The sequence below is a fragment of the Arthroderma uncinatum genome, assembly GCF_011692745.1.
Source record: "Arthroderma uncinatum strain CBS 119779 chromosome Unknown scaffold5, whole genome shotgun sequence".
Taxonomy (NCBI): domain Eukaryota; kingdom Fungi; phylum Ascomycota; class Eurotiomycetes; order Onygenales; family Arthrodermataceae; genus Arthroderma; species Arthroderma uncinatum.
The window spans coordinates 1,423,096-1,440,405 of record NW_022983867.1 but is presented as its reverse complement, the minus strand read 5'-3'; the positions used below and the strand labels follow the sequence as shown (position 1 = coordinate 1,440,405).

General features: G+C 49.7%; 6 protein-coding genes across 6 annotated transcripts; 4 read left to right on the top strand and 2 right to left on the bottom strand.

Annotated features, from left to right (window-relative positions):
• Positions 1-136: 136 nt before the first annotated feature.
• Positions 137-1,594, top strand: GIQ15_06829 (uncharacterized protein; the record flags this gene model as incomplete). Its single annotated transcript, XM_033554246.1, has 2 exons — positions 137-186; positions 244-1,594. The coding sequence occupies 2 exons, from the start codon at positions 137-139 to the stop codon at positions 1,592-1,594; spliced, it is 1,401 nt and encodes a 466-aa protein (XP_033403761.1).
• Positions 1,595-2,037: 443 nt separating this feature from the next.
• On the top strand, positions 2,038-4,003 carry GIQ15_06828 (uncharacterized protein; the record flags this gene model as incomplete). Its single annotated transcript, XM_033554245.1, has 2 exons — positions 2,038-2,284; positions 2,406-4,003. 2 exons carry the CDS (start codon positions 2,038-2,040, stop codon positions 4,001-4,003), a joined length of 1,845 nt encoding a protein of 614 aa, XP_033403760.1.
• A 975-nt stretch (positions 4,004-4,978) lies between these two features.
• Positions 4,979-6,298, bottom strand: GIQ15_06827 (C3HC4 finger protein; the record flags this gene model as incomplete). Its single annotated transcript, XM_033554244.1, has 3 exons — positions 4,979-4,999; positions 5,057-6,183; positions 6,238-6,298. 3 exons carry the CDS (start codon positions 6,296-6,298, stop codon positions 4,979-4,981), a joined length of 1,209 nt encoding a protein of 402 aa, XP_033403759.1.
• Positions 6,299-8,673: 2,375 nt separating this feature from the next.
• GIQ15_06826 (nudix hydrolase 14) lies at positions 8,674-9,747 on the top strand (the record flags this gene model as incomplete). Its single annotated transcript, XM_033554243.1, has 2 exons — positions 8,674-9,078; positions 9,217-9,747. The coding sequence occupies 2 exons, from the start codon at positions 8,674-8,676 to the stop codon at positions 9,745-9,747; spliced, it is 936 nt and encodes a 311-aa protein (XP_033403758.1).
• Positions 9,748-12,012: 2,265 nt separating this feature from the next.
• Positions 12,013-12,801, bottom strand: GIQ15_06825 (HAD superfamily hydrolase; the record flags this gene model as incomplete). The annotated part of the gene is made up of 2 exons (XM_033554242.1): positions 12,013-12,750; positions 12,793-12,801. The coding sequence occupies 2 exons, from the start codon at positions 12,799-12,801 to the stop codon at positions 12,013-12,015; spliced, it is 747 nt and encodes a 248-aa protein (XP_033403757.1).
• A 3,454-nt stretch (positions 12,802-16,255) lies between these two features.
• Positions 16,256-17,138, top strand: GIQ15_06824 (uncharacterized protein; the record flags this gene model as incomplete). The annotated part of the gene is made up of 3 exons (XM_033554241.1): positions 16,256-16,710; positions 16,764-17,073; positions 17,124-17,138. 3 exons carry the CDS (start codon positions 16,256-16,258, stop codon positions 17,136-17,138), a joined length of 780 nt encoding a protein of 259 aa, XP_033403756.1.
• Positions 17,139-17,310: the final 172 nt, after the last annotated feature.

Genomic DNA, 17,310 nt, shown 5'->3' with positions numbered 1-17,310 from the left:
CCTCGACCACCACGACCACGCTTGCTGGATACTCGCAACTCGCTCAGCTTCTACGCTCTTTTCTCCTCTATATCTGCGTACCTTATAGCGAGCCACGGTACATGCTCACCGTCGCTACTCGCTGCTAGCAGGCCCCATGGTTTCCGCGCGGGACACGCCATACACCGTGACCAACTCGTTCAAGAGGTACGCCTTTTCCACCTTCTACCCTGCCTATACACGCGATTAACATGTTTTACGTAGGGGTTTGCTCATGAAAACCTATGCGCGGCCGCTACGGCGCGTGCTCTATCCTGAATCGCGTCCTGACCCGGCCCTGAAGAAACGCCGCATAACGAGCACTCCGAGCGATAACAACGACAATAGCCATGATAATCACATACAGCCGCCTCGTATAGAGGTACTGGGAGACGTTGGGAGTGAGAACAACCTGGTCTGCGCGATACGTGAGTCTTCGGCCGCCATTCTATCCAGCCCGTCGCGTCACACGTCCACCGCAGCCACCGTGTATTCGGAAGATATTCCAGAGCTGGACGACGACCTGTCGACACCTCCCAGCTCGCCGCCGCCGCGTGAACACGAGTCCGAGAGGGTAAAGCTGAAATTGGCATTGACTCCACCGCCCACGAGTAGCAGGAAGCCTACGTTCGGATTTCTGAAACGCAAGAGGTCTGCGCACGATACGCCGTTGACGGAGCTAGAAGTTAACGGCGGGAGTGCCAGCATGAGATCCATGGACCCGCCGGCCAAGAAGAGACAGATATCTCACCCTTCGCAATCGTCTACATCTACCTCTACGCCGGCAACGTCGACGGCTACCCCCCGCCCCGTCCTCAAACAGACACAGCTCGACCTAGGTGTAGGGCCCAGCACATCCCGCAAGACATGTCCGTCCTGCAGCATGCAGTACACTCCCTCGTCGGCCGAAGACAGCGCCCTACACCGCAAATATCACGACCAGCACTCCCAGCATGCATCAGGCGTTGATTTCGGCAAGTCCTTTGTCCGCGCAAACGCTTCCCGATGGGTATACGAGGCCTCGCGCTTCGACGAGGGATACGTCGTTATCGTGGACAGAAAGAGTTCGGCTGGCTCGAAGAACCAGGCCCGTCGTGTGCTGGAGGTGGCCAACACCGACCTGGGTGCAGCAGATATCGAGGACAGCATTCTATGGGGCAAAGTCGAGGGCAAGGATGGTGGGGAAGAGGCAGATCGCTTCAAGTTCTTCCTACATATGAAGGACAGTAAATGCGTGGGCCTCGCTTTGGCAGAGCGCATCTGGGAAGCCCACGGCATCACGACGAGTCCCTCCAAGCGCATCACCTCCTCGCCGACGAGCATCAGCAGCTCCCTAACGCTTACGAAGGAAACGTACCCGGCTCTTGTTGGGATATCACGCATCTGGACCTCGCGATCCTCTCGCCGGAAGGGAATAGCACTCGACCTCCTCGACTGCGTGGTGAGCAACTATTTCTACGGGATGGAGATGGCTCGCACACAGGTAGCCTTCAGCCAGCCGACAGAGAGCGGGTGTGCGTTGATGAAGACGTTTTACGGCGATAGCGACTGGAGGGTGTATACGGGGAGCTGTTAGGACGCCTGCAGAGGGAGGAAATTGTATGACTAGGCTCAACCTTAAGAGGAGCATTCAAGGAGGGAGGGATTCCTTATACCAACTTATTATGTACCGGCGGCTTGGACGGATGGATGACGGCTATGGACGAGGAGTTTTTACCAGGGTTCGGTTTATTTAGCTACTGATATTGATACTGCATGCAATTTAGGTTAGGAAATGCAATACTTGATCAATTACCACAATCACACTCATTAATTTGTATATACTTACTATCCTATTGTCTGTATCGTCTCTACTACTATCCTATTGTTTGAAGTTGAGGTGGTGGTGGGTGATAGCTCCTTGCTACGTCAGGGCGGATGTTAAATAGTTTCTTCCTCCCCGCGCATTCGTCTTCTCCCCATACATACGTCGACATCTCAACGCGCCCATGCGTACACCAGCCAGCGCTCTCATGTACGATGTCTGGACTAAATCCTTTCCGCCATAAGAAAGCTGCCTCTACCGTTGGGACCGTTGCTGCCGGAGACTCGTCGTTCCCCACACTAGAACCAGGCAGCCGTCGTCACCGTCCGGAGCCTCAGGCCTGGGACAGCGAGGATAGACGGCCAGCGACAGCTGAGGAATGGCTACGGGGCATAGATACAGCTGCAGTGACGCAGAGGGAGGACCAGAGGGAGGATGGCGGCCGGCAGCTGTTCGAGAGGGGTATGTCTACCTACGCATCCCTATCTATATACGTCCCACTGAAGCTATGCGTGGCTACATGTATATATATGTGTATCCGGGAGATGTAGCTTGCCGTATATAATAGCTAACGCCTTAATAGCGATGATGGTGGACGAATATCCGTCCCGTCCCACTGCCAATTCGAAGACGGTCCGCATCGCTTCTCCGCCCGCAAAGCAGATTCCTTATTCAGACGAAGACAATGACGGTAGAGAGGGGATCCCTGATGCTACTGCGTTTGAGTATATGGCAACGAACTCGACAGTTCAACATACATCGACACATCGTGTCTCGACGCTGGGTTTGAACGCGGTAGAGGACCCGTTCAATGCTGCCATCGGTAGCTCCGGTAGCTCCGACGATGACGACGAGGAGGATGATAGTACAAGCGATGTGGACGGCACTGGACGTCTGACCACGCGGAGTCAGGAAGGGCTGGGTCTGGGACTCGGTCCAGCTGCAGACTTGCCTGCTCTACGGAGGGTGTCGTATCAAGAAGGCCTTCGACAGGGCCGAGAACATGACCAGATGGAGGCAGCCAAAAGGAAGAGAGCGACGATGGATGTTGACACGTTTAAGCGGTTATTACTTACGGGAGATACGGGGACAGAGGATACCAATGCCAGCAGAGATTTAGATATACGCTCGCCGTCAAACCAGCACCCGTTAAATATAGGGACAGCCGTGACGATGCAGGAAAACCACGGAGATCAGCCTCGGAGTGCAGCAAGTAGCATTTCCAGCCAGCAAAGGTCAGATAAACGACCGCCAAAGCTCCCTCCACCTCCTCCAAAGACTCGACGTGGGAAGGTCATTGCCCGCAGCGCTGAGCCTACAGACTCTACCATGCGGCCTGCTGGAGCTCCTGTCTCCCCTCAAACATCAACGCATACAACAAGTTATACCAAATCTCCTGCGTCTTCCATACATGGAGTTCCACCTGCTTCTCCCATTTCCCGGCGTACAGCAGTGCAATCTGAGCCTTCTCCTTCGAGTATGCAGCATAAGAGACCACCTACACCCCCTCTAACACGCCGACACAGCCAGATGAAACGGGGTAATGCGAGTATATCTCGCATTGACTCGACGAAATTATCCCTTCCACTCAGTGCTACGAAACCGTTGAATAGGTCCGCGTCTTTGAATAGTGCTAGTAACCCAAAGACACCACCGCCGCCGCCATCAAGAAGGGCTGGAACAGGAACGAGCGTGGACCACGGATCCGTCACATCTTCTACACCAGACACCTCGTCACTTGATACTCCGATGTTATCCATGCAGCACAATAAGGATGAGACGGATGATCATTCACAGCGTCACTCCCACTCTACCAACAATATCTATAACCATAACTACACTCCGGCGTCAACATCCGCATCCTCAACCTCCTCTAAACCGTTACCGCCTCCTCCACGCCGCACCATCGGTCCTAGCAATACCGCCCATTCCACAGATATAAATCTCACTCGACGGCCGCCATCAATATCAACAGAGGCGGACGATCACCCCCTGCCACCGCCCCCACCACCACTACGCAAGAGTAGTAGAGGCAGCAATATAGCTGAAGCCGGCACCTCAGCTCCCTCTAACGCAAATGGTATCCTAGCCGACCTATCACAGCTGCAGCAGGAGCTCGATAAGTTCCGCGAACTATACGAAGGCGCAGAAGGGGGCCCGGGCGGTAATATAGGTAAATGAGCTTACCCATCACCTATATACCACCAGCCATTGTTAGGCTACGCTTCCTGAATCCCTTCGCCTATAAATACGCCCCTTCCACTTTTCTTAGCATAGCGATTATTAGCTCTGATGTCTCTAGCTCCTGTTTCTCCTTTTCTTCGTTGATGAAATGTACCAGTGCGATCGTGGCGGGAGTTTCGGTTCATCCGTATAATGATATATGATATATTATGTTTGGTTGATGGGCGTTTAGCCGTGTATATGAGTTGTTATGTATGAGGTAGAAATATGGCAACAATACCAATGCTTTACTGTGAATTTTTATGATAGTCACCTATGATAACACCTCCAAATCACCATATTGAGTATATATGGTGAAGATAGGATAAACCGTATCTCGTTCCCCTATACCAATGCCTTTTTCAAGTTGCAATACTTGAACTGTAGTTTGATTTCACTATAATCTACACGAACATTTAAGAAATCCCACAGGAGGCAAAAAGACCAGTCCCAACGCGAGCAAACCCCTCGCCTATGCGGCAATACATCTAGAGCATCAAACAAGGCTAACTCATGAACGAAATGGTGATGACAAGAAATGATTGAGGGTCGAATAGAACGTGACTTGACAAAGCCGAGGAAGAGCATGGGCATGGAGGCCTGGTTAGATATCAAAGTTAAACGAGGCCGGCTTATAGTATGGTTTTCAGTGCATTATATCCTTATTTCTATTCGTAACTAACCTCAGTACTAGAACTCCAGGGAACGGGGATAACAACCCGAAAGCGTAAGGAGACATGCAATGACAGAAAGGGAAGAAAAGGAAGAAAGCCGCCCAAAGGGAATCATTCGCTGGTTTTCTGGGAATCGCAAGTATTGTATGTGCTAGCCGTCTGCTCCAAGAGGAATAGGTCAAATCCAGGCTGACCTGAATGGGATGGGTTGGTATTAAGGACAACTGTGAGGCTGGGCTAGGTGATTTGAAATGATTTTCTATGAGATGAATATTCGAAGCTAGAAGATAATGTTAACAGCTGCTTATTTATGGAGAGGGGGAATAACATGATATACCTTCTGTCGAACTGGTTTTCGGCACATTGGGCAGGTTGGGTTGCTTCGCCGCGAAATACCCGGCTTGATGTTTTGCATATGCTGGTCCGCACACCATCGACAGAGAACGGCATGTCCGCATGGAATTAACACCGTATCAACAAGCTGACTCATGCACACCTTGCATTCCATGTTGATTGTCAGCTTTTCTGAATCCATCGGTTCCGGTCTTCCATCCTTTTCAACATCGAGTCCGACCTGGAGTTCCTTCCCCTGTGCTAGATGTTCAGCGAATCGTCTTTGTGCTTGTCGTTGCTCGCGTATCAGAAGGAGCCGACTTTGTTCTGCTGTTGCTACATCTAGGGTGCGACCCATGGCATCCATGTATGAGTCGCCTGGTAGAGGAGGTGTGGTGAAGAAGTGTCCACTATATGAGGAATTGGCAAGGGGGGGAGGCGTAGAGGAGATGGTAGCGCTCGGGGTTGGCTCAGGTCGACTGGAGGATGCTGGGGAAACACGAAGCGGTCTCATGCGGACCCGGCGGCGGGTAATTCCATCGCTACCTACTCGAGTATCATGATGGTGATGGTCTGAGTGTTCTGGGCCCATTGCTTGAGCGCTACGGCGACGCTGGGATGTTGCTGGAGGCGTTCCAGCTGATGGTGCAGATGGATTGTTTCCCTGGGGGGCGCCGGGCTGTAAAAACAGATTATCGCTCTCCTGGATTGCTGCCGCTGAAGATAGATTGTTCGGATTATTCCCGGTATGGCCGATTTGGGCCCATGGTGACGAATTTGGCATGATATACCGTGGAAATTCCCGGCCTTGCAAATGGGTTGAGGGAACTCGGGCTGTGGTGTTGGCTTCTGAGCGTTCAGCTTCAACCTCACGATCTAGCTCCTGTTGCATAAACAATGATGGAAACTCAGATCTTGCTGATTCCTGATTACCAGGTTGGACTGCACCATAAGGATTCTGATTAGGACGGGTATGAAGCACCGACGGAGTAAAAGGAGGTATGGGATATGAGCTAAAGTATGGCTGAGATAGGGTGATGGTATCGTTTTGGTTACCTGCTTGCTGTTGGTTCGAAGTATTAAATTCGTTAACATTATCCTGGTTTCGAGAGAAAGGCAGAGTATAGCCTCCTAGCATGAATGTTAGCACCTATTTTGCTTGAAGATATATATGTATATCCATACTTGTTTGATGAGAGCCTTGTCCGTTCAAACTGCGGCCCCAGATACCTGGGGTAGCAGCCATTTGATCCGGAGGCAAGCTCTCTTGGAAATTCAATGTAAAAGGTTCTCGTGGCTGTTGTCTGGTCGTCTGGATGCTCGCTGGAGGAGGGAGGTCCATCAGCTGCGGGCTCAGGCTTGATGCCATACTGGTCAAGGAGGGGACTGGCCGTTCTCCGGTGAGATGATAGATTCGATGGAGGCGATGAGCTTCCCGTAAGGCTGCTGGGTCCAGGGGAGTAACTATAGGTATAGGCCAGTTCAGTGACTGATCATCATTGCGATTATTTGACATTGCTACTATTCCCTAGTAGAAGGGGAGGCAGTAAACAAAACACAGCCAGGGCAGGCCTAGATATAAACAATATGCAAACAGAACAGTCCTGAAGCCAAAAGTGCACAACTTGTGGTGCAGATAGGCTGTCTTTGTGCATGTAAAGTTGAAATGCAGAGTAGAGGTTGAGTAGAAGCTGAAGTGTTGATAAGGGTCAGGATTTATAGGACATATATCAACTCCGGGAGTTGAGGTCCTCAGACGCAGAGAGGGAGTGAATCCAAGCAGAACACCAAATGATATCAGGGATATGCCTCCTTTTAGGGCTCCTTTGCACCAAGAGAAAGCGAACAAAGTGATGTGAAGGTCTGGATATCTGGCATCACATATATAGGGCGGGAAGGAGCACAGCAGAGTAGCTGGAAGAACTGACCGGTAGAGCCCAGCAAATCTCTTATATCACCACTTGATTCCAGGGCCTTGCACCACTGACATCTGTTTTCAGAGCCCGTCGTCTGAGATATGCGCGAGACTCGACGGCAAGGAGGCGTGAATCGTAGGTGGGATCCCGGCGAGATCTTATGAACGCAGCAGGTAGGATGGCCAGGCTGTCTGTTTAGACATGGCATGACGGGTAACGAGGATCCTAGATGCGCACATTTGCTAACTCTGTCCAGGGGACCTTTCTGCGTATCAGACTCGAGATGGTGGGATCTATTCAAATTCATACGCTTAGCAGCTGGTCGGTCAATCAGTCTCTCCCCCTGGATTCCGCCTCGACACGAAAGACGCAGGCCTGATTCGATATATTCCGGTAGAAAATATGGCCACCAACCGGTCTTTGTGTTTTATACTGTTCAGCAACGGACGCTGGCACCATCACTTAATATGACTAGGAGAGGTGGAAGACAGGAGACGGAGAGATGGAATGGCTAGATTATTCCCGTTTCGCCCAAGGAATAGTAGTCTATGAGAGAAGTACAAATACGGACAGACGGCGGATATTGGATTTCACGCCTATCTCAGGATATCTCAACTGATGCTTCCTTTGCTTCCTTGAGTATAGCACAACAGGCCGACGACATCACTAGCAAGGACGAGAACAACAACAACAACAACAACAACAAGAGGAGGAAGAGGAAGAAGAGGAAGAAGAAGAAGAAGAAGAAGAGGAAGAAGAAGAAGAAGAGAAAGAAGAAGAGGAAGAGTCGGAGTTATGGACGTCTAGACAAGGTTCCCACATGACGAGAGCCCCGAACAGCGCCATCTGACGTCGAAACCTGCGCCAAAGCGAAGTCAAGGACGGTTCCAAGGACGTCGAGAAGACGAGAGCAAGCGAAGGACAAGAGCCTCGACGGGTTAACGCAGGCAAAGGGCGGGGGACGCAGATGGCGACGGGCCCTAGTCCTCCCGCCAACAGAATACGACCGTCTATCCTTGAATTAATAATATCATTATGTCAGTTGCTGCGTTGGATCTCTTGGAACTCCCTCTCGTCCTCGTCTTTGAATGACCCGAATCCTGGCTGACGCATGTTGACGCAGGTTGACGAGACTGTTGCATCGGTCGTGCAGCAGTCAGGATCCGATTTGCTAGGAGGCGGCTGGCGCATCCAAACGCCGCCCGCAAGAAAACATCGAAGGCCGTCGAGAACATAGGGGAACAGATCACAAAACGGATGGCGGACAAGACCAAGTTCTAGCTGGAAGAGCCGTACCTCTACCTTACCGGACGGGCCAGCAGCCTGTCCGTCATCCGTATCTTCCGCCTGAGCCTGGCTTGCCACTGTCTGATATCATGCAACATTCTGAGACCCAGGAAAGATCTACTAGGCTTGCGGCAGCCAATCGCTAACGGTGGGCGAACATACGACATCAGCCAAATAAATAACGCCTGCCGCAGGCCTGTTTGCTTTATGGATGGCAACACCAAACGTGAGGAATCCCGAGGTGCAGCCTCTTCTCCATCTGGCACCGACCGACCCCAGGTCAATTCTAGATCTCAAACCATGAACCAGGCACCTTATATTCTCGTTCGCTAATGGATACTATTTTAAGAATGGTCTATATGTGCGCTGTGCCTTTCCTTTGAGTTGACCCGCCTCCCATCAAATCACATCACCCTTGATGCTTCCCAGGCTTGCACAGGCTGCCCGGCGTCTCCCACAGCGACAGCGGCGGCCGTCATCCATCCTCCACGCCGTAAATATGGCCACTTTTACCCTTCCAGGCTCGGGCTCTGAGCCACCCGTACCTGTCCAGTTAACGTCAGACCTCTCGGAGTCCCAGCTGCTTTCTTTTCCAGCGTTCAAAATCTGGTTGTCGACGCTACGCCACTCCCTTGCTCGGCAACGGGACCCATCTCACGAGTTCCATGCAAAGCCGTACGTCTTGCGAAACATAGCTGTCCAGGCTGTCGACCATTTCGGAGCCAGGCTAGGATTTGTCAAATTCAAGGCAGACGTTTCTACCGACAATGGGGACAAGTTACCGGGTAGCGTCTTCTTAAGAGGCGGCAGCGTTGGGATGTTGGTAAGCCTCTTTTACTTGTTACCAGGGGACAGCACAGCGTCTTACTCTTTTTTTACTTTTTTTTCTTTCCTTCACACACGTGAGCAAACCTGATGGAGTTTACTGACTCTTCATCCATCTACAAAGCTCATTCTCCAGCCGGACGACCTCCCAGAATCATCCAACCCATCGTCCGGCGATGGAAAATATGCCGTTCTTACTGTCCAACCACGCATTCCAGCAGGCTCCCTAACTTTTGTTGAATTACCAGCCGGCATGATTGATGAGCAAGGTTCTTTCGCTGGCGCAGCAGCCAACGAAATACAAGAAGAAACCAGCCTTTCGATTAAGCAGGAAGAACTGATCGATATGAGCTCACTGGCTATACTTGGTCCTCACAAAAATAGAAACAAGGAGGAAAGCGAGGAGAAGGAATCCTTACAGAATGCCGTTTACCCTTCTCCTGGCGGGTGTGATGAGTTTATCCCTCTTTTTCTGTGCGAGAAACGAATGCCTAGAGCAGATATACAGCAGATGCAAGGCAAGTTGACCGGACTAAGGAAAGAAGGCGAGATGATCACGCTTAAGCTGGTGCCTTTGGATCAATTGTGGTTGGAAGCGTGTCGAGATGCAAAGGCACTGTCTGCATGGGCGTTATACACGGGACTACGGAGGAATAAATACCTGTGAGACTTACCAACGGTCAAGTGTCACTGACTGGCTAGGAGCGGCCCTGCAACTACCTAAGCAACGATACAGCCATTTAATAAGATTTTACTAGCGGAATGGATGTTGCGGGCTTTGACAGGTGATTTTAATCTGGACGTTTCCATTCCTAGGATTGGCCACAGAGAGATCTTCTGCAGTGCTGTGCACCTGCCAGCAAATCTGCATCGGCAAAGATACCCAATATTCTGTAACACAAAGTGGAACAGCAAGAAATGGATAGCCAGAGCCGCTGAGTTCCTATCCAATAGTGAATTACCCTACTAGGATATTCCTACTCATGGGAAGCATATCCCATGGTAATAGCACGCCTAAAGTAATATCTCAAGGGAGCTTTATTGGTTTCCCATCATCGTTTCTTAGATAGCATATCTCACATGCATCTACTTCTTCATCCACTTAGGCCATATCTCCGTGCAATCTCTATTCCCTCTGCCAGGGTCCCCACACGGGCGTCAATAGCATATCCTTCTTCTTCTAGCCGCTTTGTCTTTTCAAACAGCTTCGCAAGCGGTATGCTGAAACATTCAATAAACTCGTCGTCCTCGAGCGCTGGTTTAGGGTTCTGATTTTCGGGCAACGACATATCGACACGTACATGGACCATATTTAAATTGGTGTTGCAGAATCCTGGATCTAGTGACTTTTAGTAACCGTTTCTATTTCCACGTAACATTTTGCCAAAACACGAAAACAGGGAGATCGAACGAGTAGCCCCTTTTGGGCCTCCTGCTCTCGCTGCGTGGTTTTCTCCGTGTGTTGTCTCATTTCTCATGACGGGTCAGATGGCTGGATTTGCACCCGCAAATCGATCCCTCTCCGTTTTAACGCCAGGTTCGGATCCTTGTCTTTTCAGCCGCGTCGGGTGATATAGTATGCATATCTCATCCTGACACGCTTCCTTCCTTGTTTCCATTTCGTACCCTTTTTGAAAAAGAAAAGAAAAGACGGAGGTACAACGAGGAAGAACCGGCTGCAGCAACAAGGAGAAAAATAGACATACCGTTATATAAGATAGGACCTTTCTGTTCAACAACCCCAACATAGCCAGTTTCTTCCTTCAGTTCTCGGACCGCACAGTCCTCCGCCGTTTCTCCAGCGTCAAGTAAGCCAGCCGGAATCTCGATGGTGACCATGTCGATGGGTGGCCGATACTGTTTTTGCAGCAGAAGTTCCGGTCCCGAAGGCTTGGAGAGGATAGCTACAACGCCTACACCATCTATGGCACCATCCAGCCGAGTCTAGAGGTTGGATTATTAGAATCGATTACGTATTGGTATTGGTATTGACATGGGTCGTGTCGTGTCATTGACATTTTCCCGGACGGGAGGGAAACGAGGGGAAAGGTGACACGAATCATGCAACATTGAAGCAACCTTGCGCCAGGAAAGTCGTCATAGACTATATCTTGCATCGGAGAAAGGCGGGAGCTGCTAGACTTGATAACGGCTTCTAAGGAAAAGACGATGAAGTTGAAGAAGCGGAATTCGTATCACCAACCTGTCTGGTCGCCGATTCCCATACCCTCGTCACGCCATTCGGATCTCTATATGTCAGCTTTAGCAGCTTGATCCAGCGTGCTTCTGACGGGTCCTGGATGTAGACACGTTAGCAATCCTGCCGATATGACGTCCATTAAGGTGGAAACTCGGCCAATGCCCATGAAAAGACACGAAAAGAGCAGATAATATGGCCATGGAACTGGCGTCCTATCGCCATGGCTCAGTCACTTGGAATTTGCGGTGGCATACCAACGGTTCGGTAGATAAGAGAACTTGTTTTTTTGAGCTTGAGGACTGTTCGGACATGATTGCAGAAATGTCCGAGTGCGTTGGTGGCAGAGATATCGGAACCAGGAATGATTATGTCGGGCCTATGACGAGGACTGAATCCATGGAATTTGTTAAGTTCTTACTGAGGGTAGGGAAAAGTGCAACGTTATATCACGTGATTTGACTGGGAAGTTCAGTTGCGACGCTGGAAAGCGAGGTTACCTGTGAGAAGAAGAAGAGGTCGAGGAAGAGATTGAGTAGAAACTGTCTGGATTTTATCTGGGGTCTATCTCGGTCGCCTGGCATACATTATGCGCGTGGCTTGTAACGCCCCGTCTTCGGGTAATATTGGAAACAGGAAAAAGAAAACATCCGGTACAAAGTGGGACATGAGGGGTCATTGCTCATCAGCTATCAGCCTCTATCAGCCATCTAGTAGAGAGATGGGATAACAGGACTAGAGGGAGCTATCCATCTTCTCGATCTGAGCAATGCAGTCGTCCCACTCGGACCAGTTCTTCATGACGACCTTTGCTCCGAGATCGAGCAGCGTCTTGGCCATCTCATCTTGCTTCTCGGTGGTGGGGTAGCTACCAACATACGCGATGACAGGGATGCCGGCGCGAACAGCACTCAAGGCACCGCTCTTGCTATCCTCGATGGCAACGCACTCGGACGCCTCCTTTCCGATAACCTTGAGCGAGTGGAGGTAGATGGCCGGGTCGGGCTTGGTGGTAGGCTTGTCGAGCGAGGTGGCAGCGGAGAAGATGTGGTCTTCAGGGAAGAACTTGTCCTGGTCGACTTTCTTGATCGAAGCCTTGACGCGTCGGAGAGCGGAGGACGAGACAACAGCCATGCCGTACTTGCCCTCGGCGAACAGCCTGACGAGGACTTCGGTGACGCCGACGCAGGGCTGGGCTTTGGCTTCGAGTTTGGCGATAACGCGGTTCTCCTCCTCCTTGACGTAGGCCTCGAGCTCTTCCGGGGTGAGGGTGATGTTGAACTTGGCCTGGATGGAGACCATCATGCCGCGGAAGTTCTGGCCAACGAAGTCGCCGATGAGCTGCTCGCCGGTGTAGCGCTGCTCGATGCCATTTTTCTCGAGGATCTCGTTGGCGATGTCTGCGCAGGCCTCGAAGGCGAGCTCCTCGGACAGGACGAGGGTGTTGTCACAGTCGAAGAGGATGTGGGTGATCTACTGCTGTTAGCTGGGTCGTAGAACAGTGGTATATACTACCTTTGGCATGGTGGCGTGTATCTAGTGGATAGATATCGTGAATGTTGTAGAGAGATGAAGAGTGAGAAGTTGTAGAGAGAGAGGAGAGAGGTGAAGAGAAGAGAAGAGAGAGAGGTGAAGAGAAGAGAAGAAGTAGAAGTAGTGAAGAGAAGAGCACGTTCCTGTCCTGATGTCCTATCTGCAGTGGGGCAAGTGGAAGTGGGATAAGAGAAAAAGGCAGGGTCAGAGGGTCCAAGGATGTCACAAGTCTACTTGTATACTCTTATACTTGTATACTGTATACTTGCTATCTTGTAACTTGTATACTTGTCACTTGTCCTGTCTTTACTTACCTATCTCACAGTCAAGATAGATGATATACCACCATCTTCAAGTCAATGCTTCACAATGATACGCATCGGAACAAGACCTCGGGCACCAAAAGGCTAAAGAGGCTTCCTGGCGCTCCCGAAACTCAGTCATGATGCCCCTGGTAAGTCCTTTGCCCTTGTACTTTGCCCTTGTACTTTGCCCTTGTACTGGGCTTGGTGGCCGTCGATACAGCGGACACGGCGGCTGTGTTTTATATAGAGCAGCAGACTGCATCTACGGCGAGCATCACCGGTCACAGCAGTGTCTTATACACGGCCAGGCGTTGACACAAGTATATGGCCGGGAGAAGGACTCCGTATTCTGGCCTGCCTGATATCGGTAACCTCCAAGCTTAACCATGGTAAACTGAGAAGACTTGGAGACGGACTTCAGGGGTTCGTTACACACGTACAACCTCGCTGCAGTGTTCCCTGGGCGTACGGAGCATCTTCGTAGGAGCATCCTCGTATCTGTTCCTGTTTCTGCAGTGATAGCTACCGTCCAACTATTCGGTCTCTCCTAGCGATTCGTCCATACGATGGAGTAACGGTTGACTGTAAAGATGGATCAATGGTTGGGGTCGACAGCCTGTCTAAAGCAAGACATGATCTTATACAAGATGACGATGCTCGTCAAGTCATGTAAGTACATCTAGTCATCTGAGAAAGACTTGAACTTCTATCCCAGCTGTCTTATGTTGTAACTCTTCGTTCATCCTCAAAGTTGTCTCAAAGTTGCAGTGAAGAACGTCCAAGAGGTCGTTTTTTTATAGCCATCACGTGATCCATGACCAAATCTCTACTTTTTGGTGCGATCAGACATTCGATTTCATAGATAACCACGGCCATCATGAATTGAGAAACTTGTTACCGAGTTGTTGTTTAGTAGCGTATATATAACATGGAGTCCGGCTCTTTCCAGCCGATCGCTCTATCAGATATCCATTTTCCGTCTGCATCCCAGAGCCTCTCCCACCTCCTTTCAGACCTCCGAAGATCTGCCCTGTCGATCACAAACAGGCTGAAATCCATCGAGGCGGACTCGCTCTTTGTTCAGCAGATATCAGAATACTATGGTCTGCCACTTGTTGCCAACGAGAGGTGTGGGAGCTGGTATATCCCGCCAGATAGAAAAGTCGGCAGCTCCTATTTTAAAAGCACAGATGGCCACATGGGTCAGTGGGATTTTAGTCTGAGAAGACTGAATATGCAGGTTTTGGACGTTTTGAAGCTGCATGGAGGGTGAGTACAGGGAGGTGGCTCGTCTTAGGATCTAGGCTGATGACCTTTAGATGCATAATTGTCGATTCAACGAGAAGGGGTAAAAGTATGGCTTCAGTCTTAAACTAGAGTTGTGTATGTTTTGCGACTTTTCATTAACAGGTCTACTTCTTCAGCCATGCCGGATGCCCTGGCCAAAACAGTCCCGATCTGGTGCGCGGTTATGAACAGGGCTCTGTTTCCTGACAAACCCGCCTACCACGCGGTCCAATTTCCACCCGCCTATCTTGGAGAGTCCGAGGAATCTCAAATTGAAAACAGAATAGACGGTTTTGTAGAATCATTTAAAGTAAGCCGATACTCCCCGGATAACACATCCAACACGCTGACTTTCTCCTCGCCAGACATTAAATTTGGATATTAAAAGTATAAGGAATAGGTTGGATAAACCGATCCGCCTCGTTTGGGCTGCCAGGGACTGCTTTGCAGATGATGAAGGGCATGTTTATTCCCATTTACTCGTTCTGTGCTCTGCATCTAAATGTGTCCATGGCGCTGAGATGTCTGAAGGCGGATACATCCAGGGTGCCGGTGATGATAGCGAAGGATGGGCCCATGGTCTCACAGCCCCGTTATTTTGGAAATATAAGACAGAACTGATGGCGGCTGGGGAGCCGGCCCTTCCCAGCCTCATTGAAGAGTTGATTGAGAAAGAGGGTCATTTACCATCCGTGGATGAAGGATGTTTGGTAAAACCGACGAAAATTTTATATATTGGGAAAAAGAGCGGCATCAGTGATGCGCTCTCGTCTTTCGATCTGGTTATCGAATGTACTGGGGACGTGGATTCAGGTAAACCCCCCAAATGGTTGAACCTTGGCTGCCCGTCTGGGAAACTAGGTAGTAGGCAGTTGAGGAAAGTGTTAGGAAGTGTCCAGGGGTTTCTATCTCGTCATTTAGCCACTGATCCATCGCAGTCTGTGATCGTCATGTGTGAGGATGGAAAAGACATATCCGTTGGGACAGCTTTGATGATCCTTTGTTCCTTTTTTGACAATGAAGGTATGACCTATCCCTGCTACTTTATCAAATAACGACTTACATGTATAGGGGAATATTGCGGACCTCGAAACAAGAATGAGATAAACAAGCAATTTATCCGCCAGCGCTTAGCATGGATCGTCATGTCTAAGGAGGATGCTAACCCGTCAAGATCGACACTTCAATCGGTTAACTCATACCTTATGGACAACACTGGCTGAGAGGGCGCTGCGAGCATCTACAGAACGAAGCCTCCCTAATAACGAATATGGAGATTTAGAGTCCAATTTACAGGCCCTATATTTCCCCACTATATGAGTCCTTTGCCTGTCAAAACAATGGTCTCGCATTATCAAGGCAAAATGTGGCCGCCAACACCTAGAAATGGTCATTTCACTATTTCAGTCGCCATAAGCCAGTTTTACTCCTGAGGTATACGCTCTAGGCTTACTTTAGGCCTGCTCTTAGGCATCCCTAAGGGCTAGCTTGACTGATGTGTATGCTCTTAGGGGCTACCTTTAAAATAATTTCAAGAGGTGTTAACGTTAACTAGATAGGTATATAGATAGCCGACCGGAAAGGTGTGGCCGTATCACTGCCCTATAAAACTAACACCTAGTTATTTGTGGAACAATATATTCCCGGTAACTAACTAGTTAGTTAACTAGCTGCCTAGTATCAAAGACTATGCAGGGAGCCCTGGCAACAGCACACAACCCGAATATTCCTACAGGGGGCTTCGTGCCTGTCTACCTTCTCCAGTTTTACAAATAATCGCCCTTGAAATGGCGTCTGACACCTTCTGGCCTTCGGGCTAGGACAAGGAACGTCTACTTGATGCTTCACAAGACATGATATATGCCGAATTGCCCGAAGACCAGATCTATAGTATGTTTGCGGGGCTCGAAGAATCGCTCGGCCCTGAAGGATGGAAAGATTTTGAAGCGGAATCAGATCGGCGTGATCAAGCTAGAATTGAGGCTTCCATACTGGAGGATGAGCCTGTATCTGATACATCTGGTTCTGAAACAAATCTAGCAATGTCTTTGAACCGCCTCTTTGGTGGTGCTGTAGGGCCTCGAGATACCACTCCATGGGAAGAATGGGGATATGTGATTTATCGAACCACATACTCAGATGATGACGATTGGACGCTGTTTAAACGTCGATTTGAAAAGATTATCGGTCGTTATTTCATCGAGGCGAAAGGTACATTCAGAATTGAAGAAGCAAAGAAACTATTTGCCCTTCGATGGGTAGAGGACCCGGCCCTGTTTAATAATGCTTCTCCCGCTCAGCTCGCAAGGTAAATCCCCCGATACTCTATATTATATTACCATTAAATTAATAACCTCTTAGCCACTATCGTTCGACCCAACACCCTAACGGTTTTGATCACACGATGTTCCTTGCAGTTACTCCCGATGTTGTTACATCTGTTTTAAAATCTCCCTTGCCGTGGACTGTTCCCTATGACCGAGCTGGCAAATTGATTCCTTACGTTGTTGCTATCGATTGGAGTACTGAGACCCCCCAGCCGCTTAACGTAGAAGATGCGGATATAGAGGAGCAAGGATTCCGTGGCTATTTTAATGTTGCTGCTGATAGTTTAGTTGGCGATCTTTTTGTATTCATTGCTGATCAGAGTGCGGCTCCTTACGAAATTGGCGTATGTATAAAGGAGAACATGGTTTGGAAAGATCATACGAGGTTTGGTAGACATACATTACCTAGTGGAGCTGATAGTCACACTGAATAGCGATTCTAGATGGCAAAGCACAGAGGACATGTATTGTTTGTCTATATATGCAACTAGAAATACAGGCTTATAATGAATTTAGCAGCATCTTTTACAATCGTGGGTTGGAAGGGATTTCATAGGTCTATGCATTTCTATACAACTGTC